The 24237-nt window shown below is 44.7% G+C and overlaps 3 protein-coding genes across 3 annotated transcripts; 1 reads left to right on the top strand and 2 right to left on the bottom strand.

Moving 5' to 3' along the window:
- Window positions 1-702: 702 nt before the first annotated feature.
- On the bottom strand, window positions 703-1283 carry LOC126559392 (high mobility group protein HMG-I/HMG-Y-like). Its single transcript, XM_050215542.1, has 2 exons — window positions 1148-1283; window positions 703-1047 (listed from the first exon to the last, which is right to left on the bottom strand). The coding sequence occupies exons 1-2, from the start codon at window positions 1208-1210 to the stop codon at window positions 703-705; spliced, it is 408 nt and encodes a 135-aa protein (XP_050071499.1). The 5' UTR covers window positions 1211-1283.
- Window positions 1284-4287: 3004 nt separating this feature from the next.
- On the bottom strand, window positions 4288-4650 carry LOC126565712 (high mobility group protein I-like). Its single transcript, XM_050222920.1, has one exon. It carries the CDS (start codon window positions 4648-4650, stop codon window positions 4288-4290), a length of 363 nt encoding a protein of 120 aa, XP_050078877.1.
- A 10117-nt stretch (window positions 4651-14767) lies between these two features.
- On the top strand, window positions 14768-22261 carry LOC126556590 (ankyrin repeat domain-containing protein 50). The gene is made up of 7 exons (XM_050211919.1): window positions 14768-18743; window positions 18817-20170; window positions 20245-20550; window positions 20621-20949; window positions 21020-21221; window positions 21289-21601; window positions 22068-22261. The coding sequence occupies exons 1-7, from the start codon at window positions 14769-14771 to the stop codon at window positions 22255-22257; spliced, it is 6669 nt and encodes a 2222-aa protein (XP_050067876.1). The 5' UTR covers window position 14768; the 3' UTR covers window positions 22258-22261.
- Window positions 22262-24237: the final 1976 nt, after the last annotated feature.

The following is a 24237-nucleotide window of genomic DNA, read 5'->3' on the forward strand; positions in this document are numbered from 1 at the left end:
ATGCTTATTGCAGAAAATGAGCCTTTAAATGTTTAAACGTAACGTACGTAGAAATTCGGTTCTAAATTTTATAAATTTGGTCAGAACATTACGATTGGCTTTCAAATTCGTAGCCGTTACCTGCTGATAACGCGCACGATTAGTATGCACACAAGTCGTACAACAGTAAAAAGAGCATTTCAATGTTAATGTAAAACATTCAAAAGATAACAGAATAAGCAGCTATAACACCAGCGGAGGCCATTCTTCCACCAACTTTATGCACAAGATAATACGGTTGTTTCTTAATACAAGTGCGCAGTAGATCAGGAGAGAAAGTAGAAGTTAAAACCTAAACATACCAACCAACAGAATGAAAAATTCAATTATGATTTCGTTTTTCTTTTTCGGCAAAACATACACTGATGTTTGTTCCATTTATTATTATACTCCATTTGAACACGATTCGAGTGAGATTTTTAAAATGTTCATCCATTGTACGCGAGACCAACACGCACACCGTTGTTGTTAAGTTGCGGGATAAGGGAAAGCTTCGATTCTTTTCAAATTTTCTCCCAATACCTTAGCTCGTTTTGCACGTGCTCGATTAGGGATTTGTCGGGGGGGAAAAAATTGAACCGGAAGTTTTCGTACTTCCCAAGGACTACAAGCAATTAAAAAGGACAATGAACGATGGCAGTGGTGATGCTGTTGTTATCCCATTTACGAATCGGATTCTTCATTTTCATAATTTTCCTCATTGCCCTCCTCACTATCCTCCGGCTCGTCCTCATCGTCGTCATCATCGTCTTCCTCCTCCTCGGAAGATTCCTCTTTCACCGGCTTCTTTCGGCCACGACCCCGTCCCCTACCGACCGGTGCTGCCGGAGCTTTTTTGGCCGACTTGGCCGCCTTTTTGGTGCTGCCCTTTGGTCTGCCACGGCCACGTTTCGGGGACGGTTCTTCCCCATCGTCCGATGCAACGGTTTTTTCCTTTTCGCGATCCTCGGCACCCTTCGATTCTTTCGGTGAGAGTGCGCGGGCTCGCTTCTTCGGTGTAACACTATTCTGTGGGTGTTTTTGCGAGCGGGGAGGATGAAAAAACAGGAAATTAGATTTTGCGATACATCCAAGCATTGTTTTAGTCGAGTAGATCCGATGTCCTTACCTTGTCAGGATTCGGTGGGCGTCCACGACCCTTCTTCGGTTCAACGACCTCTGCATCCGACATTGTGCTTCTGCTTCTTCCTGAGCTATTTCTCCGAAATACAAACACGCACACACACGCGAGAACACCACCTCACTTAACCCGCTAGTTTACTGCTTATTACTGCTTGCTAATGTATTGCACACACAAAAAATATTTAAAATATTTAGTTATAAAATACAGGTATACGCTACGCGTTCTTTTCTTCCCACTTCACACACTTTAGAATTTCCACCACGAATTGCGCCCAACGAAAAACGGACATTAAGAGACTAGGATGGATAGGAAAACAAATTTGGATACATTTTCTGCCACCCACTCAGCAGCAGCATCCAGCTCACGCGAAAAAGCCCCCAAATGAAAATGCCCTCTCATTCTCTCAGCACTCTCCCTCTACAAACTCCATTTGCGCGCGCACACACCAGCATACGCGTACACGAACAACTTCCGGAACCTCCACCTCCATACACTTCTCAATCACGGTTGCCCGAAGATTCCGGATTTTCCCATCTCATCAAGCTCACTAGATCAATCTCACATGAGAAAGAAAAAAATTAACTTGGAGCGAAAGTGAAAATTTCCCTCCAAAGAGCAATCTAGTTGCCATCGATTTTAAACAGCCAACACACATTCCTACCAGAGATTTTCTACAATCGCCCCGTACTTACAGCTATCCTAATAAAAAAAAAACCAGTTCACTTCGTTGATGCAGTTGCGACCGGAAATCACCCCCAACAAACACAGCAAGTGAGTACAATTCGTAGCTTCAACCCCAAAAACCTATACGCACCGCACTTTTCACGCGGTCAAGTTCGGCTCCGACGAAAACAAACTATACGCAGCTACACACGCGCAAACTGGGCCCATATTTACATTCACCCATACACTGCACTCAGTTACACCACACATTGAAAGTATCCTAGTATCCTTTGCCGGTCCCATCTATCGCCATAGTATCCTTCACGTGTTTATGTGTGCGTGAAAAAAAGCTTGCAATGCTTCTGTAGTAGTGTGCTGGATTTAGTGAAAGGAGAGATTTATTAATTTCGGGGAGTTATTTTGTCTCTTGAATTTCCACCCGAAATTTCTCTAGCATCACAACGGGCTAGAGCAATTGTTCAATAATACCGTTTTTCTTTACAGTGCAGCAAATAATTGTCTTAAATAATATATAACCTAGCTCCGGATGGCGATGAAAATAAAATTTGCACACATAACAAAAAAAAGAGAACATCCAAGAAGTATTGAACAGAATTCTGAAACCCTCTGTCCCTGTGACCCATTTGACTAAAAATGCAACTCTGTCTTGGGTGGACAAAAATCTCCAATTTAGGTTCTGCTGCGATTAGTTGGGACGACGCGTACAATTTAAAATATGTTTCACAAGCATCGTCGCCATCCGTCTTGTTCAGGTTATTCTAGGGCGAGAATTTCGAGCCTGTGAAGATACGGAATGCGTGAATTATCAACTCACCATGTGCCTTTGGTTACAACCGGATGTACCACCTAAAGTTTTCCAAAGATCGAGCACGATCATGTAAGAGAAGACTCGTTAGCATTCCTGTCGGAATGTAACCTTACGGGTTAAATGGAAATAATTTTAAAGAAGTCCTACACGGCCTTTTTCACCGCAAAATTGTACTTTCTGCACTATCCTTCTTAAGAGCAACTTCAACTCGAAGGCACAGCTAAGCAGAATTCATCAGTTTTTGATACAATCCAGGTCGTCAGGATGTAGAATGGCCATGCTACTCATATCCTTGCCCTTATTTCAAAAGCCATATTGTTACCAGTGGTGACTCTTAGGTTAAATTTTCGACTGATTCAAAGGTGGGCAATCACTTCCCTCCGATATAAATTCATTATTTTGGTATGTGTCGCTTGCTCGATACTTTATATAAGCTTCTGCTCTATGGAAGCTTTTATTCGTTCGTCATTCTTGCAAGCTTGAACGAGAATCTTAATCATCATACTGCCAAAAAACGCTGAGGAAGATCTGGTTATTGATTAATTTTACTTTCTTTACTATTGATCAAGGATTACTTTTTGATAGTTTTTTTTTTAATTTTTTCTACGAAAGGTTCAATTTCATCTCCTCTAAAATAGATTAATTAGGTTTAATTTAGAGCTGTGAAGTACATCTCAAAGTTTGGCCTATGTCCTTATGTTTTTTTTTGTTATCATAATTGATCGAACTACTCCGCAATAGAATTGGTTTACAATGTGCTCCCCGATCGACATCGATTCATTTTTATTATTTCATTACAATTTGTACATTCCACAAGTCAAAATTACTTAAAAGGATTTTAACCTTTTTGTCTGCGTGTGTGTTGTCAATTTGAGAAATAATTGTTCCTGATTGTGTGTACATATGAGACAACGACGACGACGACATTGTGAAACATTAATGGCTCGCGCGCATAGCAATAATAAACTGTTGTTTTTTTTTTTTCGTTCAAAAACACGTATTCCTTTCCCTACCGTCTGCCCCTACAGGATGAAAACACACACAAACAAAACCAACAACCCATTTTGCTACTAACCTGAAAACACTTCATTACTTCCATTCTCCTGTTTGTCCATCTTCTATCAGGCCTATCTCAAGTGAAGTCAAAAACCTCGTCAAATTCTGTACCTTTTCCCTTTCACGCGCTTTCGCTTTCGTCGATGGTTTTGTTTTAAAGTTGGTACATTTTTTTTTCTGTCTAAGAGTTCATTTAATGATCTATAAGGTGAATCCGAAACTATTGAACGTAATTGATGCACGACTTTGCTCTACTATAACTAACTTCTCTGGTTAGCGAGAAAACGTAACATTCATCATAAGAGGCAACATTGGTGGTAAATTTATGTCGCAAAAACAGAATCGCGAACAGGAACACGGGTTCCGAAGATACTCAAACTACTTTTACGGTGCGCGCTTATGATAATTACGCCTAGCTTCTGCGCTTCTCTTTCCTATGATTATTTCGCCTTACTATTTATGTTGTGTTAGTATGTGTGTTTTTTTTCTTTTTTTATACATGTTGTGTTCAAGCATACTGCCGAATCCGTATTGTTCTTGATGTTGTTAGCTAGACACACCAGTGGTACAGTGTTGTTTAGGGATTCTTTCGTGGACGTCCCCGGCCACGACCAGAAGAGGCTGCCGGTTTTTTCACCGCAGCTTTGTTTGCCTTCGGTGGACGACCGCGCTTGCGAGCTGGTTGTTCGCTCTTATCGTTCTGCGTAGTTTCTGCGGCACGCTTTTTGCCGGGTGATTTTGGTGCCGGTGGCGGTGTGCCCTCCTCCTCATCCGTACCGGAAGCAGCGGAATCGACCTCTTCTGTTGATTCGACCACTTGCGGAACTTTCATCGGTTTCTTCTTCTCGGGTGTTGGTTTAGTAGCAGCAGCAGCTGGCGAGCCGGTGATCTTTTTCGGACGACCACGTCCCTTCTTTACGGCCACACTTTCTTCGGTCATGTTTGTTAGTGTGTTTTGTTGTCAGAGGCAACCTAAAAGAAGAAGGAGAAAGAGAAATGAGTTAATAATTGATAAAATTGCAAGCAAAATAAGTAGATAGATGATCAATCGATCTTTTTTTACACAAGAGCTTGATCTTACGAGAATCGACGAATTGATAAATTTCGATATGTAAAAATCCAGAAGTTTTATATAAGCAGTTTTACATAAACCACGTATATCGCGATTCAAGATAGAAAAAAAGGAATAATCTGGCTTTTTCCCCCACAAGCGAACGCTCATTTTATTTCAAACAGAGTTTTCCAAAGGCCAATGACATTTAAGCCAGGCGCGCTAACGGAATATAATCCACAAATATGGTCATAAAATGGATTCACCGTATATTCGCCACAGAACTATCGATTTTTGGAATTCACCTCCGATAAGCGCATCAAGTAGGCATAATTTTTAATTATGCATTAGCAACTTCCGTTTATCAGCACGTACGTCGCTAAGGACGCTACGAATTACCGCCATTATGAGCTGTGGTACAAATGGACTGTCAAAAAATGGTTCTACGAAACCGGACCGGATTGTAACCATTTTTCACAACCGAGCAAGATATGCAACAGCAATTAATTACACATTTTTGCCATATTAGTACATTCAGTAACACCTGACAAGCAGTCCACGCACATAATACACACCATCTATATTATAAATTCAGGCCAAAAAGAGCACTCGACTAGATGAAAAGAAAATGGAGAAACTAGCAACATACGCCACACCCGTGAAACACTGAAAATTCTTAAACGCAGTAACATCTAGCTCTACATTCTAACGCCGCATATAGATTACCTTTAGCTCGCGGGATGATGGAAAACTTTGCTGCAGTACAATTTTTTGGCGGTACACAAGCGTTATTAAGCGTTGTGGATCGAAACTCTTGGCACACAGAACAAGGCAAAAACCAACAACGACGACGACGACGAAGATACCCACGCCAGACAAGACGTTGTAAACGATAATGAGAAACGAGCGGTATGTGCAAGCGAGAATGAACGGACCACCGGCATTTCACAGACACAATTATAAAAGAGCGCGCTCACGTACACACACGCGTTCAACTTCTTTCCGATTTTCGGCTAGCGCGCGCCACAATTACAGCTACTGCTTGAGATGCGCGTTTAATTAATGGCCTTTGCGTTGTTATGCTAAATAAAAGTTTATTTTGTAAAGTGACTTGAAGCTTAAATATTACGTAAATTTGGACAAACCGATGATGGATCTTCAGCTTTCAGCAAAGGTTTTTATTCCGACTACAACTTTTTAAACTTCTTACCCAGGGTAACTGTACCAGTTTTCGGCAGGCTAATGCAGCCGTTCGGCAAAAACTTGGAAAACTGTTATTATCAATTATTCTGGTAGAATGTGGTAATATAATGGATGTCAAACTATCGAAAAATGATTCTATACATTTCGTTTAGGGTTTCAAACCGATTTTTAAGAATATTTGTCAAAATCTAAAAACTGATTTTGCTCCAATTTTCTACAGCATGGTCCTATTTAGGCAGGCTGTGTCCCTTTTTTCGGCATTGCGTATACATGGTTTAAAACGCTAAAAAAGGTGTAATTAATTAGAAAAAATATCCAAACACTTTTTAACTCTTGCTTAGCTCAAGTTTTTGATAAAATGTGGTTAAATAATTATTATGTTGCTTATGTTGGTCTCAAACGGGCATATTTTGACGTCTCTTGCAAATCGCTCTTAAATCGCACAAGAACTTTCAAAGGATTGGGCTGTAACTATTTTTGGCAGACTTAAAAGAGAAAATTAAATTATTCATCAGGTTTTTCCAATCTGATTGAGCTCTATAGAGAACCGAGCAGAGCAGACAAGCGTAACACATCATTATTCCCACAATTTCGCACGGTACCGGGTTTTTTGAAATGAAACACGCTTCGGAAGCGTTTTCCATAGCGCAAGCTGTACATGTCAAAAAATATCCCTTCGGGAGCGGAACCGTACCAATCAGTGCGGGAGAGCGAGAGCGATCGAGTGTAAATAAGCTAACCTGACACACGCACACATCAGCAAAGGATAGCGCGTGCGTTGTAGGCCCCGTAAGTAATGTGTGTTCGTGATAGGGATTCGATGTGCGTTCGTTCTCTGCCGAGGAGAAGATTTGTTTTCTTCCAGACATTTGGCGTTTGGTGAACGCGAGAAAAAGTAAACTGGGCCCAGAATGTGTCACCGCGGAAGCAGTCGGGTGCCGTGGTGCCGTAGTTAAGCTGGTAGGATTCGCTGTAGACCATTAACGGGTGTTGGTTGGTCTCCCCCGGAAAGGTTAACTCTTTTATTTTATGGCGTTTCACATCCCGTGGTCCCCGTGAGTTTTTTGGGCGAGAAAGGGGCGTTCGTGTAGCTTTGTGCAGGCGAATTTCGGTGCAAGTGTGTTCTCTCCCAAGCAGGTTGGAAGATTGTTTGGCGTTCGTGGTTGGTTTGGCATTAAAACGCGTTTTGGGGGGCGAGCGAGGAAGTTGTGAAGAGTGAGTGTGTGTGGCCTGTTCCGCGTTTGGCCAGGCTTTGTACGTTTTTCGGTGTTTAAAGCAATCTGTGATTTCCAGGATTGTGTAATTTGTGCAAGTGAGCTTTGTAGGCATTCAATTTGATCGATATTTACCAGCAAGTGAAAAGCAGAGGGGTGAAAGGAGGAGGAAGAGGCGCAGTGTTGTTGGTGCGCGAGTTGAGGGGGTTTACGAAAAATCGACGTTTTCTTATGCGGCGTGCAGAATGAATGAAGGATCTGTGTGTATGACCGCTCAAAGTGTATCGTATAAAATATAACATTACATTCGGATGTAAAAGAAAAGTGTGATTTGAATTGCTGTCCCCAAACCTTGTGCGGTTCCGGCGAGCATGCGAACCTTCCCTCATAAGCAGCACAACCAACGACGAACTACTACTTCATCCGATTGGCTGTGAAGTGTGGAATGTAAAAGTAAAGAGTAGTAAAACAAAACGGAGGCCTCTACAATAGAAGGACACATACAACGACGTCACAAGCGGCAAAGAAAAGGTGAGTAAAAAAACAACAAATCCAACTCCCAGCTACTTCGGGGTAAATTGATATGCGAATGCAAATTTCTGTAACACCTTTTTTAAACTGATCTGAAAGCGGAGGGGAGCGAGGGAGTGGGGTTGAGAAGGAACGAGAGCGATCCGTCACCCCTCAATAACCACTGCACCACACCGATCCGATGGTTTTCGGGCCGTCCGATACGGAGAAGGCGCCCGACTTGCAGAATATGGTTCTTCCCTTGCCCTCTCTTACTTGCGCACTGGGGTGTGCATTTTTTCGATTTTTCATTCCACGAGGGTAACCGTGCGGCGTTTATATATCTTTTTGCCACAAATGGGAGGGTTACCGTTTAGGTGTATATGGCCGTACGGCATCGAACGTCCGTGTGACGTCGGTTTTAACAATTTTTACCTCGCAGAGCGAGAAGTTATGCAGTGTAACAGCACCGGAAGTGCGCCAACGGTGTGGAATTGCAGTGGGAATCTGTATCTCAGTATACCAGTCTACTGACGGTATCTCGGCTTTAAACAGCAGCCAGTGAATCAGAAGAAATTGTAGGTTTCTGCTAGTCGGTTTTATCAGTGATTAGTGCAACCAATAATCATAATCTTCAAAGTTCAATCGATCGTACTGGCGTGCGAGAGAAGAAGGCGTGGATGGGTAACCATGGTGATACGGTTAACGCAACGATTTGACGCACGCGGGAGATGAGTTGGATTCGTATAGATCAATTGAAAAGGGTTAATCAAAAGGAATTCTTAGCCAATGGAGGGGGAGACTTCGTCACGTATAGTAGTCCATCGTTGATAGGGAAAATGTAAGCAAGAAATTCAAACAACCCCGAGAATGGTTATTGATAACTTCCTTTTTTTTGTATAAAGTGTCTTTTCCTTCACACAAACCTCCCACGTGTATGAACCCACCGAAGGAAGTGCAGCAAATGAATATGTATACACGTATGCTTTTGTCTCGTGCGCTCCACTCTAACGAAGATACGGGTTCGTCTCTGGAGCGCTTTGAAGGCCGACTTAATCAAGTGTGTGTGTGTGTGGTTGTGGTGCTTCAAGAATCCGGCGGAAGTACACCAGCGCTTTTTGTTCTATCTGTGTGGTACGCTGGCTAGTTCTTGTACGAAGGGCGAAAGAAGACAAGAAAAAAACCACCCCGCAAGACAACACACGGCGGGCTGTATCCGGTTGAAGTTGTCAGGAGATGTCCGGCGAAACGTCTCGATGCTGTGTGGAGAATTTTTCTTTGCTTGTGCTCTCTTTCATTCCTTATTTTCAATCCGCCAGGATATACGTATCCTTGGTCGCAAAGGAGCTGTGCACACCCTCTTGTCGAAGTAATCTTCTTCAATTAAACATGTGCATCGGGAAATCTCTCTCTCTCGTGTTGTCAGGATTGCGCGCAACGAAATTCTCTCAAGGATTTCACTTTTACGCTCTCACCATCGCTCCCTTAATGCTTTGTTTCTATTCTCGCGAACATGTCCTGTGCAAAATTTTGGAAAACCCGTGGGCGAAGTATGCCATCAGTTAGATAGTGGTTGGGAAAACGGCACCGGAAGCAGGGAGAAAAAAGATACCTCCGTCAGAACGGAAAAGCGACTGCTCTGATCTCGCATTCGGTAGTAGAGGTAGTGGTGCGCGAGCGAGCCCAGTGCCTAGCCAGCAGCCGTTCTGAACAGTGAAAAGGTTGAAGTTCATCGTCAATTTTTTAGCCACTGAAGTTCATCATCCCTTGGAGCACGGGCACGTCGGCTGTTCCCATACGAATACCTCCAGCCAATGGTGTGTGTGGGGGGTGTTGTTTTTTTCGCAAGTCAATCGATTTTTCCTTCCTGCCAGCGGAATGCGTATGTCATAATCGGGTGGGTGTTCATCCGGAGGCAGAAGATCTTCGAAAGCATGTGTGTGTTTTTGATACTCAAACACCGCCGCAATCAAATTACTGTGAAACAGGCAGAAAAAGCTGGCGGGGTCGTGTCACGCCTTAACCCTGAATTTGCGGTGTGTTGGTTGTGTGTGTGGGCTCTCCCGAACTTTGAAGAGGATTGGGACCCCAAAAGGCAAGGGTGCAGAATGTTGCAAAAAAAAAAGGGTACTACCATTAAGGAAATGTGAGTAGGTTTTCGTGGCTTGCTGTGAATTGTCTTTGGCAAAGAAACCTTCCTCCGGGGGGTTTTTTAATTTCAAACTGCTGCATTCGCCAGTAGTCGCCTGTCCTGTGCTGTTGTGTGTATGCGAAATGGTGTTGGAATCGATTTTGGTGGCGTTTTTTCGAAATAATGTATCGCAACTACTCGCAGCAGCAACAGCAGCTGATGTCATCTTTTCTACTTGACATGGAAAGTCATGGCCAACTAGAACAGAAGAAACGTGCTACAAAAGTTTTTTTTCTTTTGGAGGTGTACATCACGTCATATCACACGCATGTTGGGCCTGTGGAATATAATGTAAGCCGTGCCATTTCTAAACGAAAAATTTTGCTTTTCCGAGATTTGTAGCATAAAGGAAAATGGTTAAAATGTCTAGAACGTTTTTGAAAGGAAATGGACATAGTGGTGTGCCGCAAGTGTGATGTTATTCGAGCACAACACGCTCTCGCGTTTGTGTGCGCCTGACACTGTCGTCGAATCCGTTGGTCGATGGGCGGGCAGTCTTGGATAATTTCTGCTCTCCCTTTTGCAAGAACAACCCGAAGAAGCAGTGATGACCACCACCACCACCAGCAGCAATGTGGTGCAAAGTGCTACTAATTGAACTGGTTTTGTGTGCCACCGCCTGCTGGCAGGGGTCTGGGTCTGGGTCGTTCAATGCGTACGTACGTAACCGTAAATCCCGTGTCCCGAACGCGGGGTGCAATAATGAGAAGTCCATCCATCCCGCGCACAGCAGTATGTTTGAAGCATGTGAAGCATAATAGAGTTCCTGTACGGGGATGGTAGAAGTTGGGGGCCGCACATGTTAGGAATCTCGTGCTTTTACCGTGGTATCGTTACGACACTATCGCTGAAAAAATGTGGCGCTGTTATATACCTGCCAGCCATGAACCTGACCGCATGGCTCGTGCTTCACAGGTTTGCAGCAGGCTTCTTCTGCACATATACTGCCCTTTGATATGATAATGTTGCAAGGAGAACAAGTCATGCTTCCCCTTGTTGTTGTTATGCATCGGGATGTCTAATTGTTTTCTTTGCCCCAATTAACGCGCAGGTGTTAAAATTATGCCCTACAATGGCGTGTTTTCATGCTTCCGGTGTTTATTGAAATCTTAGGTTTTAGAATTCTCCATAAGTCGAGCGTTAAGCTGCGCCTCCGAAAAAAAAGAGGGCGTAGTACCGTTGACTCCATTTTTTAAAGCGTAAAAATATTCTATGATGAATAGCTAGAATCTTTTTTTTTTTTTTGAGCGAACCCCTAGTCCAAGCTGATTGGGATTGATTGCTTCCAGCTAACAAAAAAGCATGTTGATAGTACAGTATGATAGCTTTGGAATGAGATCATGCGAATAAATAGTATAGTTCATGGTAGAACGGGGCAAAAAAAGTTCCCCAAACCTTGTGCTTGACATCGCTAAATTGGTTTTCTGATATAGTTTCTTTTTTTTTCAAATTTGTTCTCTTGAGAGCATTGCGTCATGTGCCCAAAGGAAGTAGCGTACGGATCGAAACGATTACATTAAAAACAGACAACAGATCAGCTCTCCTAGCTCACTAGCTGTCCTTTAAATTGTGATGCAAAACTGTGCTGTGTGTGCGCCCGCAGCGCTGTGGACAGTGTGTAGCATCAATCGAAACGTGTTCTCTTTGGTTCGAAAATTGGGTCAAATTAGCGGTAACAGGAAAGAGGCGCGTATCGAACGCCGAGCAGATGAGAGCAGATGCATAAAGACTGTTTCATATACGTTGGCGCCAATCAACAACATTCTTCCCCACGCAATGAGACTTGCACGACTAGAGTAGTTCCATGCAGGCCTTCTTCTTCAGCTGACTTTAACCGGCTCCTTGCGGGCGTAAAAGGAGTATGCTTGTATTTTAGAAAAAATGGAAAATAAATAAACATCTGTTTGTTTCTGTTACATTTTTCGTAAGGCCGCCAATAAGGTTTTGAACTTTGACACACTCTCGCTCTCTTTCGCTGGTGTTAAATGACGTAAAGCGACCGAATACATAACAAGTGTATTTACCTCCGGAAAGGCCAAGAAGTTGACCAGACCGACCGAGCAGGTTGATAGAAATGTGGGTGATCATTAATTTGTTCTAATAGTTGGTTGCGGATTGTGCTTCGGAGACCTGCGGCGGCATACACGCATGCTATGCGGCCAACAAAAACATCAAAACAACGTGTGTGTGTGTGAACCACCCCCATCAGGAGCAATATTATTGGTGCACGAAAAATTAAACAAAACTATCTAAGGGCTTGAGAAGGTTGGTGGGAGTGAGATGTGCAGAGGTAGTGAAGAGAGGAGAGCAACATGTGACAGCTGGACAAACGATGTTTGTTGGAGATTTGACATCTTACGGAGCAGGGCACACTTTGGTTTACGTACTACAGAAAAAAGTGGCTTCGTGTGGTTCGAACCATTTGCGGGATTAAGGAGGACTAGAAGCATGATATCTTTGCCATATGTTTTCTGATGTTATGCTAAATTTGTCTTGAAAAACATTTCCTTACTTTTTTGCTTCTTCTTAAAAACTTTACTTGACCGAAGAACTTTGCTTTGAATCGAAAGAGTTGACTGGCAGATTTCAATTTTTCTTCAACTCCTTCCACCAGCTAAGATAGTGTTGGAACTACGTCTAAATTTACTTTCCAGCTGACGAGCGACATCGTCGACCGACGTACAACCAACATCATCTGCTGCCCTAAAACGACGCCAGAACTTACCACCCATCGATTTCGGTAGGCAAACCCCAACCAACAACGGTTGGCAGTTGATGGTAGTTCCTCAGTGACCACAGCATGCGCCACATCATGGGCGGATGGGGAATGGTTTTCAACGAGCGCGTTAATAATATTTCTCACCAAGAACCCCGACCCCTCGCCGATGTATCCTCTCCGAATTTCTTATGTTTCGTAATGAGTTGATTATTGCCGGCAATGGTATGGGAACAGCGCAGAAACAGACAAACACGGTTCTAAAGAGAGACAAACGGGGGCAACACAAGAAGAGTCTTGGCCGCGTTGGTGCTGTTACAACATTTAGGTTAGCGGCGTTTTGATTATTCCCGCCTAGAAAAGAGAACTATCGAAAATAAACACAAGCAAACAACAATGTAAGTGCCATATTGTTCAATAATTTAATGAAGGTCGTTCGCTATCTTGTGAAAATTTTGCTCCAGAAATTCTGGACTCTATTCCGCGTTTTAAATTCTGACCTACTAGCAGTGGTTTGGCTGATGTAAGGCAAAAATAAATAACATGCTTAGCGTACTTCCTCTCTACGCAGCGTTGTAGTGTGGCGTCATTTCCAAAAGTGATTCAATTGAATTATTCCTCCAATTGGCCACGCAACAAGAAGCAGGATGATCTCACCTTCCCTTTTACGAAATCCCTTCGGGAGTTCGGAGAGAAAGTGATTGGAACAAATCTGTAGCCATGCCAACATAACCCGATAATCAAAATAATGCTTGTCTTAGCGGCGTTTCCAAGGGATCTCCTCACAGTAGGCCGATCGTGCCATGGTACGATTTCTTATCGTAACCCTAATCAATTTGCGTCGATAAAGGTAAAGATTTAAAGTAAAGCCAAATTATGGCTCTCCCCGTACGGATGATTTACGTTAACTGACAAACGAATCCTGTTTCCAATCCATTTGCCGTTGTGCCCCAATTCCCCCAACAAGGCCCGATCATCGATGGTATCGATTGCGGTCTAGTGGGAATGTGATTACGACGAGTTGTGCGTCTGTGGCTGGTTGGATAGAAGGTTCTATTTTCTCGGCTGTGGCGTAATGTTGTGTTATTGGTTGCGTGTGTGTGTGTGTGCATGTGGGAGGCTTTCCGCAATTTCCTACGTGAAATATGATTGCATCGATTGGGGTTTTTTGGGTGTGGGTGGGTAGGTAGAGGAAGAATGTCTGTTAGGGAGGAGGCAGTGAGTGGCAGCGTATAATATTGGATGGGATCGTCAAACGGTTGATGTTAGTAGAGGGTTAGAGTGTGGCGTGCACATGCCGGTTTTGGTCTAAGACACGATAGAAAACATAAATTTTCCACATGATGATGCACTGGCTGTGGCAGCCGTTTACACACACACACACACACACACACACACACACACACACACACACACACACCTCCTACCCGCGTGAAAGTGTGTCCTCCTTTAAGAGTTTCGTTGCAAACGATGCAAAAGCCGTCAACTTAGATGAACTGCTACTAATTTGGTTGGTGACTGTTTTCTGTTTTGTTCTATTTTTAGTATCTGTCCCCACCCCACCGTCGTCCTCATCGTTTGAGCGTATGTCGCTTTTTTTTGGGATCATCGCCTTCGAACGCATCGCAAACCGTGTCATCGTCGTCGCATTGCAGACGCGTCGCGTCAAGCCACCGCGAAACCGATCGACAATATGAGCCGCGCAGCATAAAATCGGCCCCACAAACAAGCACAAGAGAAGCGTACATTCGCGCGCGGATCATCGTGTCAAACGCGCCAACATTGCTGCAATAATTGGGATACTAGTGCCGTGTTTATGTAACACGAAGGCTATCGATCGTGTGCCCCGCCAGTGACACGCGGTGTAAAAACGGAGGGCCGGCTAATTGACGACGCGTATCTATCTGTATATATTTTTATATAGTTGACGAAGATCTCGAAGCAATAGCAAATGTAATGCAGAAGTACGATGGGATTGAATACAACAACGATCGCCGAAAGTTTCAGCTAAAGCGGTATGACCTACTGAAGACTGGTGGTCTAATATGCGATAAGCGGCAGGAGTCAATCGATTTCGTGTAATGGTTCCAATCAAAAGTCTAGTGAATATAAAACAAAACCCCAACAGTGCAAATCCCCGAATACACGCGGTGTAAGGGACCCAGATAAGAAAATGAATTCGGATGACATTTACGAAAATCTACCGTGTCACACCGATGAGGCACTGCGGAACGGGAACGGCACGACTAGTACCGGAACTCGTGCACCACGAGACACCGCCGACGACGAGAACGGTGAGGGCAAAATGCAGAACAATCTTGCTCTCAACAGCAAGGATATGTTGTACGCGACACCGTTAAAAAAATCCGAGCGTCCTGGAAAGGTGCTTAACAACGGTGCGCAAGCGATGCAGAATGGGAATATAGCTGCATCATCCCCGGGTAGCAAACAGTTGTGCACCAACAGTAGTGCAGAAGCAGCAGAACGGGATACAAAGATTATAAACGCAGAATTGGAAGATCGACGAATACGGGACTTCCTGAAGGATACGTCACAGATGCATAAAAAGATCGAGCTTCACAAAACTTACCAAAGTTCGAACTTTTCCTACCTCGCGCGGAAGGAACACTTTGCCGATTTGGTGCAGCGTAATGTGAACGGCGGTAATGGTGCTGCCGCTGGTGAGGAGGATGAACCCGATGCTACGTCCCTGGCGGTGGCAGGCAGTGGCTACAAAACGCTGGCGGGGGAGGAAGAGGACAAAAACTTAGATCTCGAAATGAACGAATCGTTGAACGAGCTGGAGGCACGTTGTAATGAGAAGCTTGAGATGCTGGCGAAGCTGAACCGAACGCGATCGAGTACGGCTACGGAGCAGCAATCGCAGGAGGATAATGAACAGGCGGACCTAATGGGACACGAACCGGTGGAGTTGGAGGGAAATGCTGGTGTCGTACCGAAACCATCGGCACCTCCACTGTCCGCGCTAAGCACGGAGCGAGTATCGAAAAGCAACAACCTGGGTGATCCTCTCGGAACGAGTGGTACGGGAAATGATGCAGTAATCAGTGCACATCTGAACCGGGAGTGGGTGTTGAAGAAAATTGCCATGTGTTTGGAGCAACGGATCTCAAAGAAACCGGTACCCCCGGTACCATCCTCGGTATCGAACGATATTGTCACACCTTCCTCGTCATCCGTACCAACGCCGGGTGCTGGAGGATATTTCGCTCGTAGCGCTCCGAGTGGAGCGGGTGGCATACCACCTACGGACGGCGGTGGTGTTCACAGAGGAGGAGGAGCGGGCGGAGAAAATGGACTACCTTCGTTAGGATATCTTGTGCTGGGGTCTAACGGTTCAGGGAAAACTTCAATCTGCAACGATATCATCGAGGGCACGTCAGGCACTAAGGGAATGCTCAACCGTAGACTGTTGGCTTGCTATTTTGTCAACTCACAGAACCCGGAATGTCACAGCCTAAGTATGTTTATTCGGAGCGTTATACTGCAGATTTTGAGTCATTCTAGCTACGTAAACAGCGTTGCGGGCAGCAATAGTGTCACGGGTCAAGAGATAATCAACCTGTCGGAAACATCGTTTGAAGGGCACGAACAACCGGTAAATACTAGCAACGACTGTCTACCGGAGGCAGATCAGCAACAGCTAAAGGGAGTAACGCAGACAATACATCATTCCCCTAACGATGGGCACCAAACAACACCACCCGCTGTCCAAACGGATCGTGCCAATGCGTCGAACGAAACGGTCGACAAAGAGCTGGAGGATGCGATTCGTACGGAAATGAAGATTAACGAACGGGTGGCTGAATTTTGTTCCAGCCGCAAGAAAGTGTCCCGCCAACAATCGGAACCGGTCGAAAGCTTTAGCCGCGATCGTGAACAACCTTCCTATCCGTACAAAACGCATCCACCGCTGATGGCGAAAGCGGGCGCGGCAGATCCGAATGATGATGGGGAGGAGAAGCTGGATAAAGCAACAATGAGTCCGGGCAGACCGGCCAAAGTTTCCAAAATTCCCATCGCAATCGGTAGTACGATAAGAAGCCCGAAGAAGATGTCACCGACGAAGGAAGATGGTGGCAAGCAGGAAAAGCTTTCGGAAACCGGTGATGAAAAGAAACTGATGGAACCCGAAGAGGAAATTATCCTTGAAGGTGGTGGTGAAGCGATCGCGGAAGGAGATGTAAGCGATATTAAGCTGCTGGAGGATGAAGAAATGATTGATGTGAAAGTTGGTGAGAGTGAGAAGGGTAAGAAGCCGTTGGAGTCGGTTACTACGACAGAAGAAAAGCATCCCCAGATACGGCCCACCAAACCAATGGAAACAAGTATACCACCACCGTTGCCAAAGTCGAAAAACTGTCGACAGGTAATTGCGGACGGGTACTACGAAATGTTGCTCAGCAATCCGGACATTTTCGAATCGCTTACGGTGGACAGCATTGAGAAGAATCCGGACGATTGCTTTAAGAAGGCGATATTGTTTCCACTGTTGGAGCTTTGTCCGCCAAAAAATGCGCTCCTACTGTTGATTGATTCGATCGACGAGAATTACATCCAGGACGGGAATCTGATATCGACGCTGAAGGGCAAACAGGTGACCAAGAGCCGGAATATTGCGGAACTGCTCTCCAATCACATACATCTGATGCCGAAGTGGTTGTTTATGGTGTGCACGGCTAAAAAGCAGAATAAAAACATCACCAAACTGTTTACCGGGTTCAAGAAGCTCACGCTGGACGATCTGCGCAAATCGCACGTAGTAAAGGACGTCCAGCAGTACATAATTAATCGGCTAAATACGGACTTCCGGGGCATCAATCTTACCAAAGACATAATCGAAAGTTTGAACCAGCTGTACATTAAATCGAACGGCTGCTTGCTGTATCTGTACAAAGTATTGAACGGTATAAGAGAGAACTTTTTCACGTTCCGCGAGATCAAGCTGATACCGTGCACGCTAAACGGTCTGTACCTGTACATCTGCCAGAAATCGTTCAACAAGAAACAGTACAGCAAGATACGCCCGATCCTGAACGTGCTGCTCGTGTGCAACAGCTACGTGGACAAGTACTTCATCTACAACTGCCTGCGGACGCACAACTACACGCTCGAGATGGAGGACTTTGAACGGCGGCTTGAGTTAATGCGCAATATCGTGGAGTACAGTCCGATGAACCCGTGTGCCGTGCGGATCTTTCACAATTCGTTCTGTGACTGGTTGATCGATGTGAAGTTTAGCACGAAGAAATTTCTGTGCGATCTTAACGAGGGTCACGTGATGGTCTCGATGTACTACACGGTGGTGGCCGATGAGATATGTCCGAACAAGCTTCGACTGTATCTGTACCATCTGATCAAGACTGGTGAATATTTGACGAGCAAAAATGTGGATCTCGATCTGTTGCTGATACTGCTTGAAACGAAATCGAACCTGAGCGACTGTTTCTACACTAATTTGCTAAACTGTTGTGCGATGTGTGAGGATGAGTGTCGGAATGATATCAATCTGTCCGCACGCACAAAGTACATGCTGGACCGGTTTTTGAACGGACAGCTGAACGATGATTTTATGATCTTTTTGAACGATTTCTTTAAACCGAATCTACCGACGGACTGCAAGGTGTTGAAGCTGCTGATCGAGACGGGTATTAATAATGCGGACACGGCACTGTCCTGCGAATCGTCTGCCATCAATTCGCCGGTACTTTCGGATCGATCGCAAAACATCGACTCGGAGCTGGCGGAGTTGTTGATCTCGAGTGAAAAAAGTTGCCAGCAGGAGCTGCAGAAGTCTATCAATCTTGAGCTGCTGGATTGTGGGGGTGGTGGTGCTGGAGGTGGCATAATGGATGGACATGGAGTGGGTGGAGCTGCTGCTATTGGTGGTGTATCGTCCGGAATGGTGGCTCGTCATCGGTATAGTGCTGGACCATCGATTACGAGTGGTGGCGGTGGTGATGGTGGCAGTAGTGCGCTGGGTGATTCCAAATCAGACATACAGAACGATCGCGTCGGTAGTGGTGTGCAGTGCGACATGTTCGAGGGAGAGATGCACAAGGGCAAGGCGTTGATACACATTCTGGCGAACGAAGGCAATCATACGCTGCTGGAACGAGCATTGAATGTAAGTAGACACATTTTGGCACACTGACAAAGTTGCTACTAATTACTGCCTTTTTTCTCTCTCCTAATGGCAGGCATGCAAAGATCCAATAGATCTAGAAATTGAAGATCTCAACGGACAGACAGCACTGAACATTGCGGCCCGAAACGGTCATCAGGAGATTGTAAAGCTGCTGCTCACGTACAAACAACCGCTGCGGGACGGGACCGGTCGATATCGTATGATTGACGTGAACCATGCGGACCGTGACGGTTGGACACCGTTACGATCCGCTTCCTGGGGCGGACATACGGAGGTAGTGAAGCTGCTCATCGAAACGGGCGTTTGTGCAATCGATCGTGCGGACAAAGAAGGACGCACGGCACTTCGTGCGGCAGCCTGGAGTGGTAACGAGGACATCGTGAAGATACTGATCGAGGCGGGTGCGAATGTGAACTCGATCGATAAGCAAGGACGCACGTCGCTAATTGCCGCATCGTACATGGGCCATTACGATATCGTTGAGATATTGCTGGAAAATGGTGCGGACGTAAATCATACCGATCTGGATGGAAGAAATGCTCTGTGCGTAGCGGCACTGTGTGGAAGCTCGGGATATAGTCGGGTAATTTCTACGCTGCTAGAGTACGGTGCAAATACGGATCAAACGGACAACGAAGGAATGTCGCCGCTGTTGGTGAGTTCGTTCGAGGGTAATGCGGAAATCTGTGAACTGTTGCTAGAGAACGGTGCCGATCCGGATATGGCGGATAACATGGGCAGGACACCGTTGTGGGCCGCTTGTACGTCGGGGCATGCGAATGTGGTGAAGTTGTTGCTTTTCTGGGGTTGTGGAATTGATTGCATGGATTCGGAAGGCCGTACGGTGTTGAGCGTTGCGGCGGCTCAGGGGAATCTCGAGACGGTTCGTCAATTGTTAGATCGTGGCCTGGATGAAACGCACCGTGATAATGCCGGCTGGACACCGTTGCATTATGCTGCGTTCGAAGGTTACGCTGACATTTGCGTCCAGCTGCTCGAATCGGGTGCAAAGATCGACGAGTGTGATAATGAGGGGAAGGCGGCGCTACATTTAGCCGCCCAAGAAGGACACAATGCGGTGATGGAAGCGATATTGAACATACATCGGCCGTGCATCGATCAGCGAGCGCACGACGGGAAGACTGCGTTCCGGCTGGCGTGTTTGGAGGAACATTTCGAGTGCATCCAAACATTGCTAAAGTTTGGTTGTGATATCAACTCGAAGGATGCAGATTCGCGTACGACGCTGTACATTTTAGCGCTGGAGAATAAGCTAAAGGCGGTCAAGTTTCTGCTCGAGTACTCTAATGCCGATGTAAACATTCCGGATAGTGAAGGCAGGACGGCATTACACGTTGCCGCCTGGCAGGGGCATGCCGAGATGGTAAAGCTGTTGATCACGCTCGGTATGTCGGACTGTGTAGTGACTGATTTGTACGTTTACTGACTGTTTTTCTGTTTTTCTCTCTCCCCGGAACAGGTAACGCCGATGTGAATGCGATGGATCTAGAATCACGAACACCGTTGCATTCCTGTGCATGGCAGGGCAATCACGAGGTGATGCAGCTTTTGCTGTACTACGGTGCCATACCGGATCATGCATGCAAGCAGGGAGCAACGGCACTCGGAATTTCCGCACAGGAAGGACATGAAAAGTGTGTCAGCTATTTGCTAAAGTATGGCGCGAACCCGTACAAATCGGACCACTGTGGACGGACGCCGATTAAGCTAGCAGCTAAATCGAATCGAAACAATGTGCTTCGTATACTGGAAAGTTTTACCAAAAGTACGTCAAATCTTCCTGTTTTTTTTTTTTAAATGCTAGAGTATTCACAAGTATTTTCTTCTATTTGTAGATGATTTGGACTGTGGTAAGGTGATGCATCCTCATCTGAATTTGAAATCACCCGATGAGCTACCACCGTGCAGCTCCATACACAATCCCTCACCATCGTCTGGTTATCCGAACAATCCGAGTTTGTTAATACCGGCCGGCGGCGGTGCTGGCGGTGGTAGTGGTGGTGGAGGTTCAGCAATACTTAACGCATCGTCAACCAATTCGAACACAACCAGCTCTACAACGCAGAACAACAACTTTTACGAAAACACTATGCACTCGGACACGAGCAGCCTGCAGAAGCGTAAAAGCGTCATCTCTAGTCAATCTACCGGTAGCAGTAATGAGGTTAGTAAGGGAATTCGAAATTTCCATACTTTATTATTAATTTTCCGTTCCCGGGGTTTTCTTCTTCTAGCAAGCACCGATGTCGTTTACGCAGCAACTTCAAAAACATTCGCGCCATCATAACTCAAAATCGCATCACATTGTGCAGCAGCAGCATCAACCGCATCATCAGCAGCAACATCAGCAAACGTCCACCTCATCGGTGGCCAAGTTTTCGAACAAAAAACATTCCCAGGTACTGCCGAACGTCGAGGAGTACCAATCAAATATAGGTAAGGATGCTACGCCTTGTCGCCTCTGTTTCCTGCTTACACTAAACCACATTATCTTTTACAATAGCATCAAACATACGTATAAATCCGAACGATGCGGACCTGTTCGATTTGGGCTGCATGTCACCGCTGTACGCTACGCCACCTCATTCACCGAGCAGTGAAATTAGCTCACCGGGACAGAATCAACCACCTTCGTCGTTAGCCCTGCTCGGCAAGCAGTTTGAGGAGATGAACATTAGCCTTTCGAACAACAGTACGATCATGAACCCGCACGATAATCACTTTGCCCGTGATACGCATATGCGCATCATTCTCGGCAACAACCAAAAGGAGGGCGGACAACTACAGGGAGCGAATGGTGGGGCCGGTGCTGGAGGGTATGTGTGTTGTAGATTGTTTTTTGTTAGTAATGATTCGATCCCATCCCATTCCCTCATGGTTTCTGTTTAGTCTATTTATATTTCTAGAAGCCTTTTTTAAATTTCCAAACGCTCCACTAATGGACGAGTCCATTGGTGGAAAACGAAAAACGAGTCTATTCAATACGAGACCCATCGCTTCAGCGAATGATTTGAATATTTTGGAAGGAATGACTTGAATATCTCCTTGAACTCGATGAACCATTACTTCCACCTTCCCTATCCTCTTGTGCTTCCTCTTACATGCATATATTCAATGTAAATCCCCTTCACATTGTCCTATCTTTTTTACTTCCATTTCCTTATTTTGCAGATTTGTTGACTTTGTGATACTGCTCAATTTGCTTTCAAAATAAAATAGGGTTTTCAGGGGTGTATAAAGGTGTTAATTAAAAGCTTCTTCTTTCGTTTCTTTTCTTTCCAGCAAATCATCCAAACGCAGCGGTATTGCCACCAATCCTGCAATGCGCTTGATACGCAACCGTATCGATTCGGCGGCACAGCTTATCCGACGCACAAACAACATGCTTTCCAGCGGCGGTAATAACCAAGGTTCGTCTAGTATCGGAGTCAAATCGGGCACGTTCCAATGGCGCAAGGAAAGCCAGATGTAATTGAAGCGTGGCAATTCAAACAGGGATGTGTGCGTACTCGCTCTCCTTCTGACTGCGACAGACACGTGGTGTTGAAACAAAGCAATGTGTTAGATGATGACGATGGAATAGAATAACGAAATGAGAGCGGTTTGTGTGTGTATGTGTAAGAGGTGTGGAGATGCTGGAAAGTTTATACATATTATCGATTTTCCCTCCCTGGCACCCTGTAGCGATATAGTATTTAGTAAGCATGCACCATTGCAATTTTTCCGTAACGATTTGAACGTACTGCTGTGTAGCATTCTGCTACTACTGTTACGGTACCGGGAAAGAAGCCGAACGATCACGATACTCGTGTTCTCGAAACATGGGCATCATGGCATGGGCTGTAAGGTTGAAGATAGAAAGGCAATATAGGCTAGAAGTGTATTGGATCGATCAGTATGTGATGAAAGTGTGGCATTTATTATTCTCAGCAAAGAGTGAGTATGTTTTCCCTCCCATTACGCACCATTATTCTGGTAGCCGGAGGTGAACATACTCCTTTTTAAAATATAAGAGTTTATCGTCCAGTTCAAAGGACATTCAAAAACACACAAACACACACAGGGAAGCATAGACGGTACGGTCTTAATTAACCGAAATATGCTGAAAACGAGTGAAAACAATTCTACCTTCTTCATGGTGGTGGTGTCTGATGTAATGAGAATTATTATTTTTGCTCTTTTGCTACACAACGTTACAGAGTTGTTTTTTCGAGTTTTTATTTTTTTGCACTAAGATGGAATCTATTTTCATACGAACTTAGTTAATGGGGAAAGCCACTAAAACTGCCCCACCAATAATTCTACTCTACTAGTATCAGCACGCAGTATAGTATGTTAACTGACTGACTGATTTGTGAAGTGAAATAGTAAATATTTTATGTTGCGCTTGTCCCTGAATTTAGCCTAGCGAATACACAACAATAGAGAACTTGTGGTTTTGTATTATTTAATGCCACGACAATCTGGTTTTTGTACCTTTGAAATCAGACACCGACGATATGATGGGTTGTGTGTTAGCTTTTTGGAAATAGTTTTTTTTTAATTTGATTTTTTATTATACGATCAGGGTAAAATCACAGATCACATCAATAATGGCCTTAACGCGCGCGCGTTTGCATGTGTGCGTTAGAGAGTGGAATTATGTAAATGCTTTTTCTTGTAACCTTTCTCAAACGATTCTTATTTATTCTTATTAAAGAAACAACGGTTTATTTAAATCAGATCATCACTTTAAAATATAATGAGTGAAGAGAAATTCAGATAGGGCAGTTTGGTGAAAACCTCGAGACGTTGACGAACAAAACAAACAGCACACTCACCTCTACCCATTAGACTGTATGTAAGTTGATAAAGAGAACAAGAAAACAAAAACGTAACGGATGGATAAAACGTATATTTTGATTAAAGGGCATGCACCATGACTTAAAATTTCTTATTATATTATCCCACAAACTACAGTCCAGTCCATGAACTAGATTAGTTTGTATTGCAATTTTTCTGCTCTGTAAATCGTGTGCTACAGGTAAAGTGAAAAATAGCAGAAGAGCCATGATTCTCTATAGGATAGGAAAAGGAAAGGTGTCGCTCAAAAATGGCAAAGGCAAGAGGAGGCGAGTAGGAAGGGTGAATTGTGGAGACAAGAAGGCACTTACACACTAACTGATTCTAGTCGATTGTTTATTTGTTAAGGGGCAACAAAACTAATTGCAACATTATTTGTATGAAGATGCCATTTACAGAGCAAACATCTGTTCCCACGTAATATTCACTGCCCTGATTATTTATCGCCACCCAAAGCGAAGCGCAGACAAATTAATTGAATGCAAAGAAGCATACTTAAAGGACAAAAACAGGTCCTCTGTGGTGGTGCTGTGTTCGCGCCACCCTGTAGTAGATGCGATTGATGGAACAAAATGAAATGTGTGATGTTTTTGTATGTTTATCTTTTGCT

Source organism: Anopheles maculipalpis, chromosome 2RL, assembly GCF_943734695.1.
Source record: "Anopheles maculipalpis chromosome 2RL, idAnoMacuDA_375_x, whole genome shotgun sequence".
Lineage (NCBI taxonomy): Eukaryota > Metazoa > Arthropoda > Insecta > Diptera > Culicidae > Anopheles > Anopheles maculipalpis.

Coding starts and splice junctions, on each gene's coding strand:
- LOC126556590 (XM_050211919.1), top strand. CDS start 14,769: ATGAATTCGGATGACATTTACGAAAATCTACCGTGTCACACCGATGAG. Junction 20,950..21,019: donor CTACCGGTAGCAGTAATGAG/GTTAGTAAGGGA, acceptor TTCTTCTTCTAG/CAAGCACCGATGTCGTTTAC. Junction 21,602..22,067: donor GGTGGGGCCGGTGCTGGAGG/GTATGTGTGTTG, acceptor TTTTCTTTCCAG/CAAATCATCCAAACGCAGCG.
- LOC126565712 (XM_050222920.1), bottom strand. CDS start 4,650: ATGACCGAAGAAAGTGTGGCCGTAAAGAAGGGACGTGGTCGTCCGAAA.
- LOC126559392 (XM_050215542.1), bottom strand. CDS start 1,210: ATGTCGGATGCAGAGGTCGTTGAACCGAAGAAGGGTCGTGGACGCCCA. Junction 1,048..1,147: donor GCCCACCGAATCCTGACAAG/GTAAGGACATCG, acceptor AAACACCCACAG/AATAGTGTTACACCGAAGAA.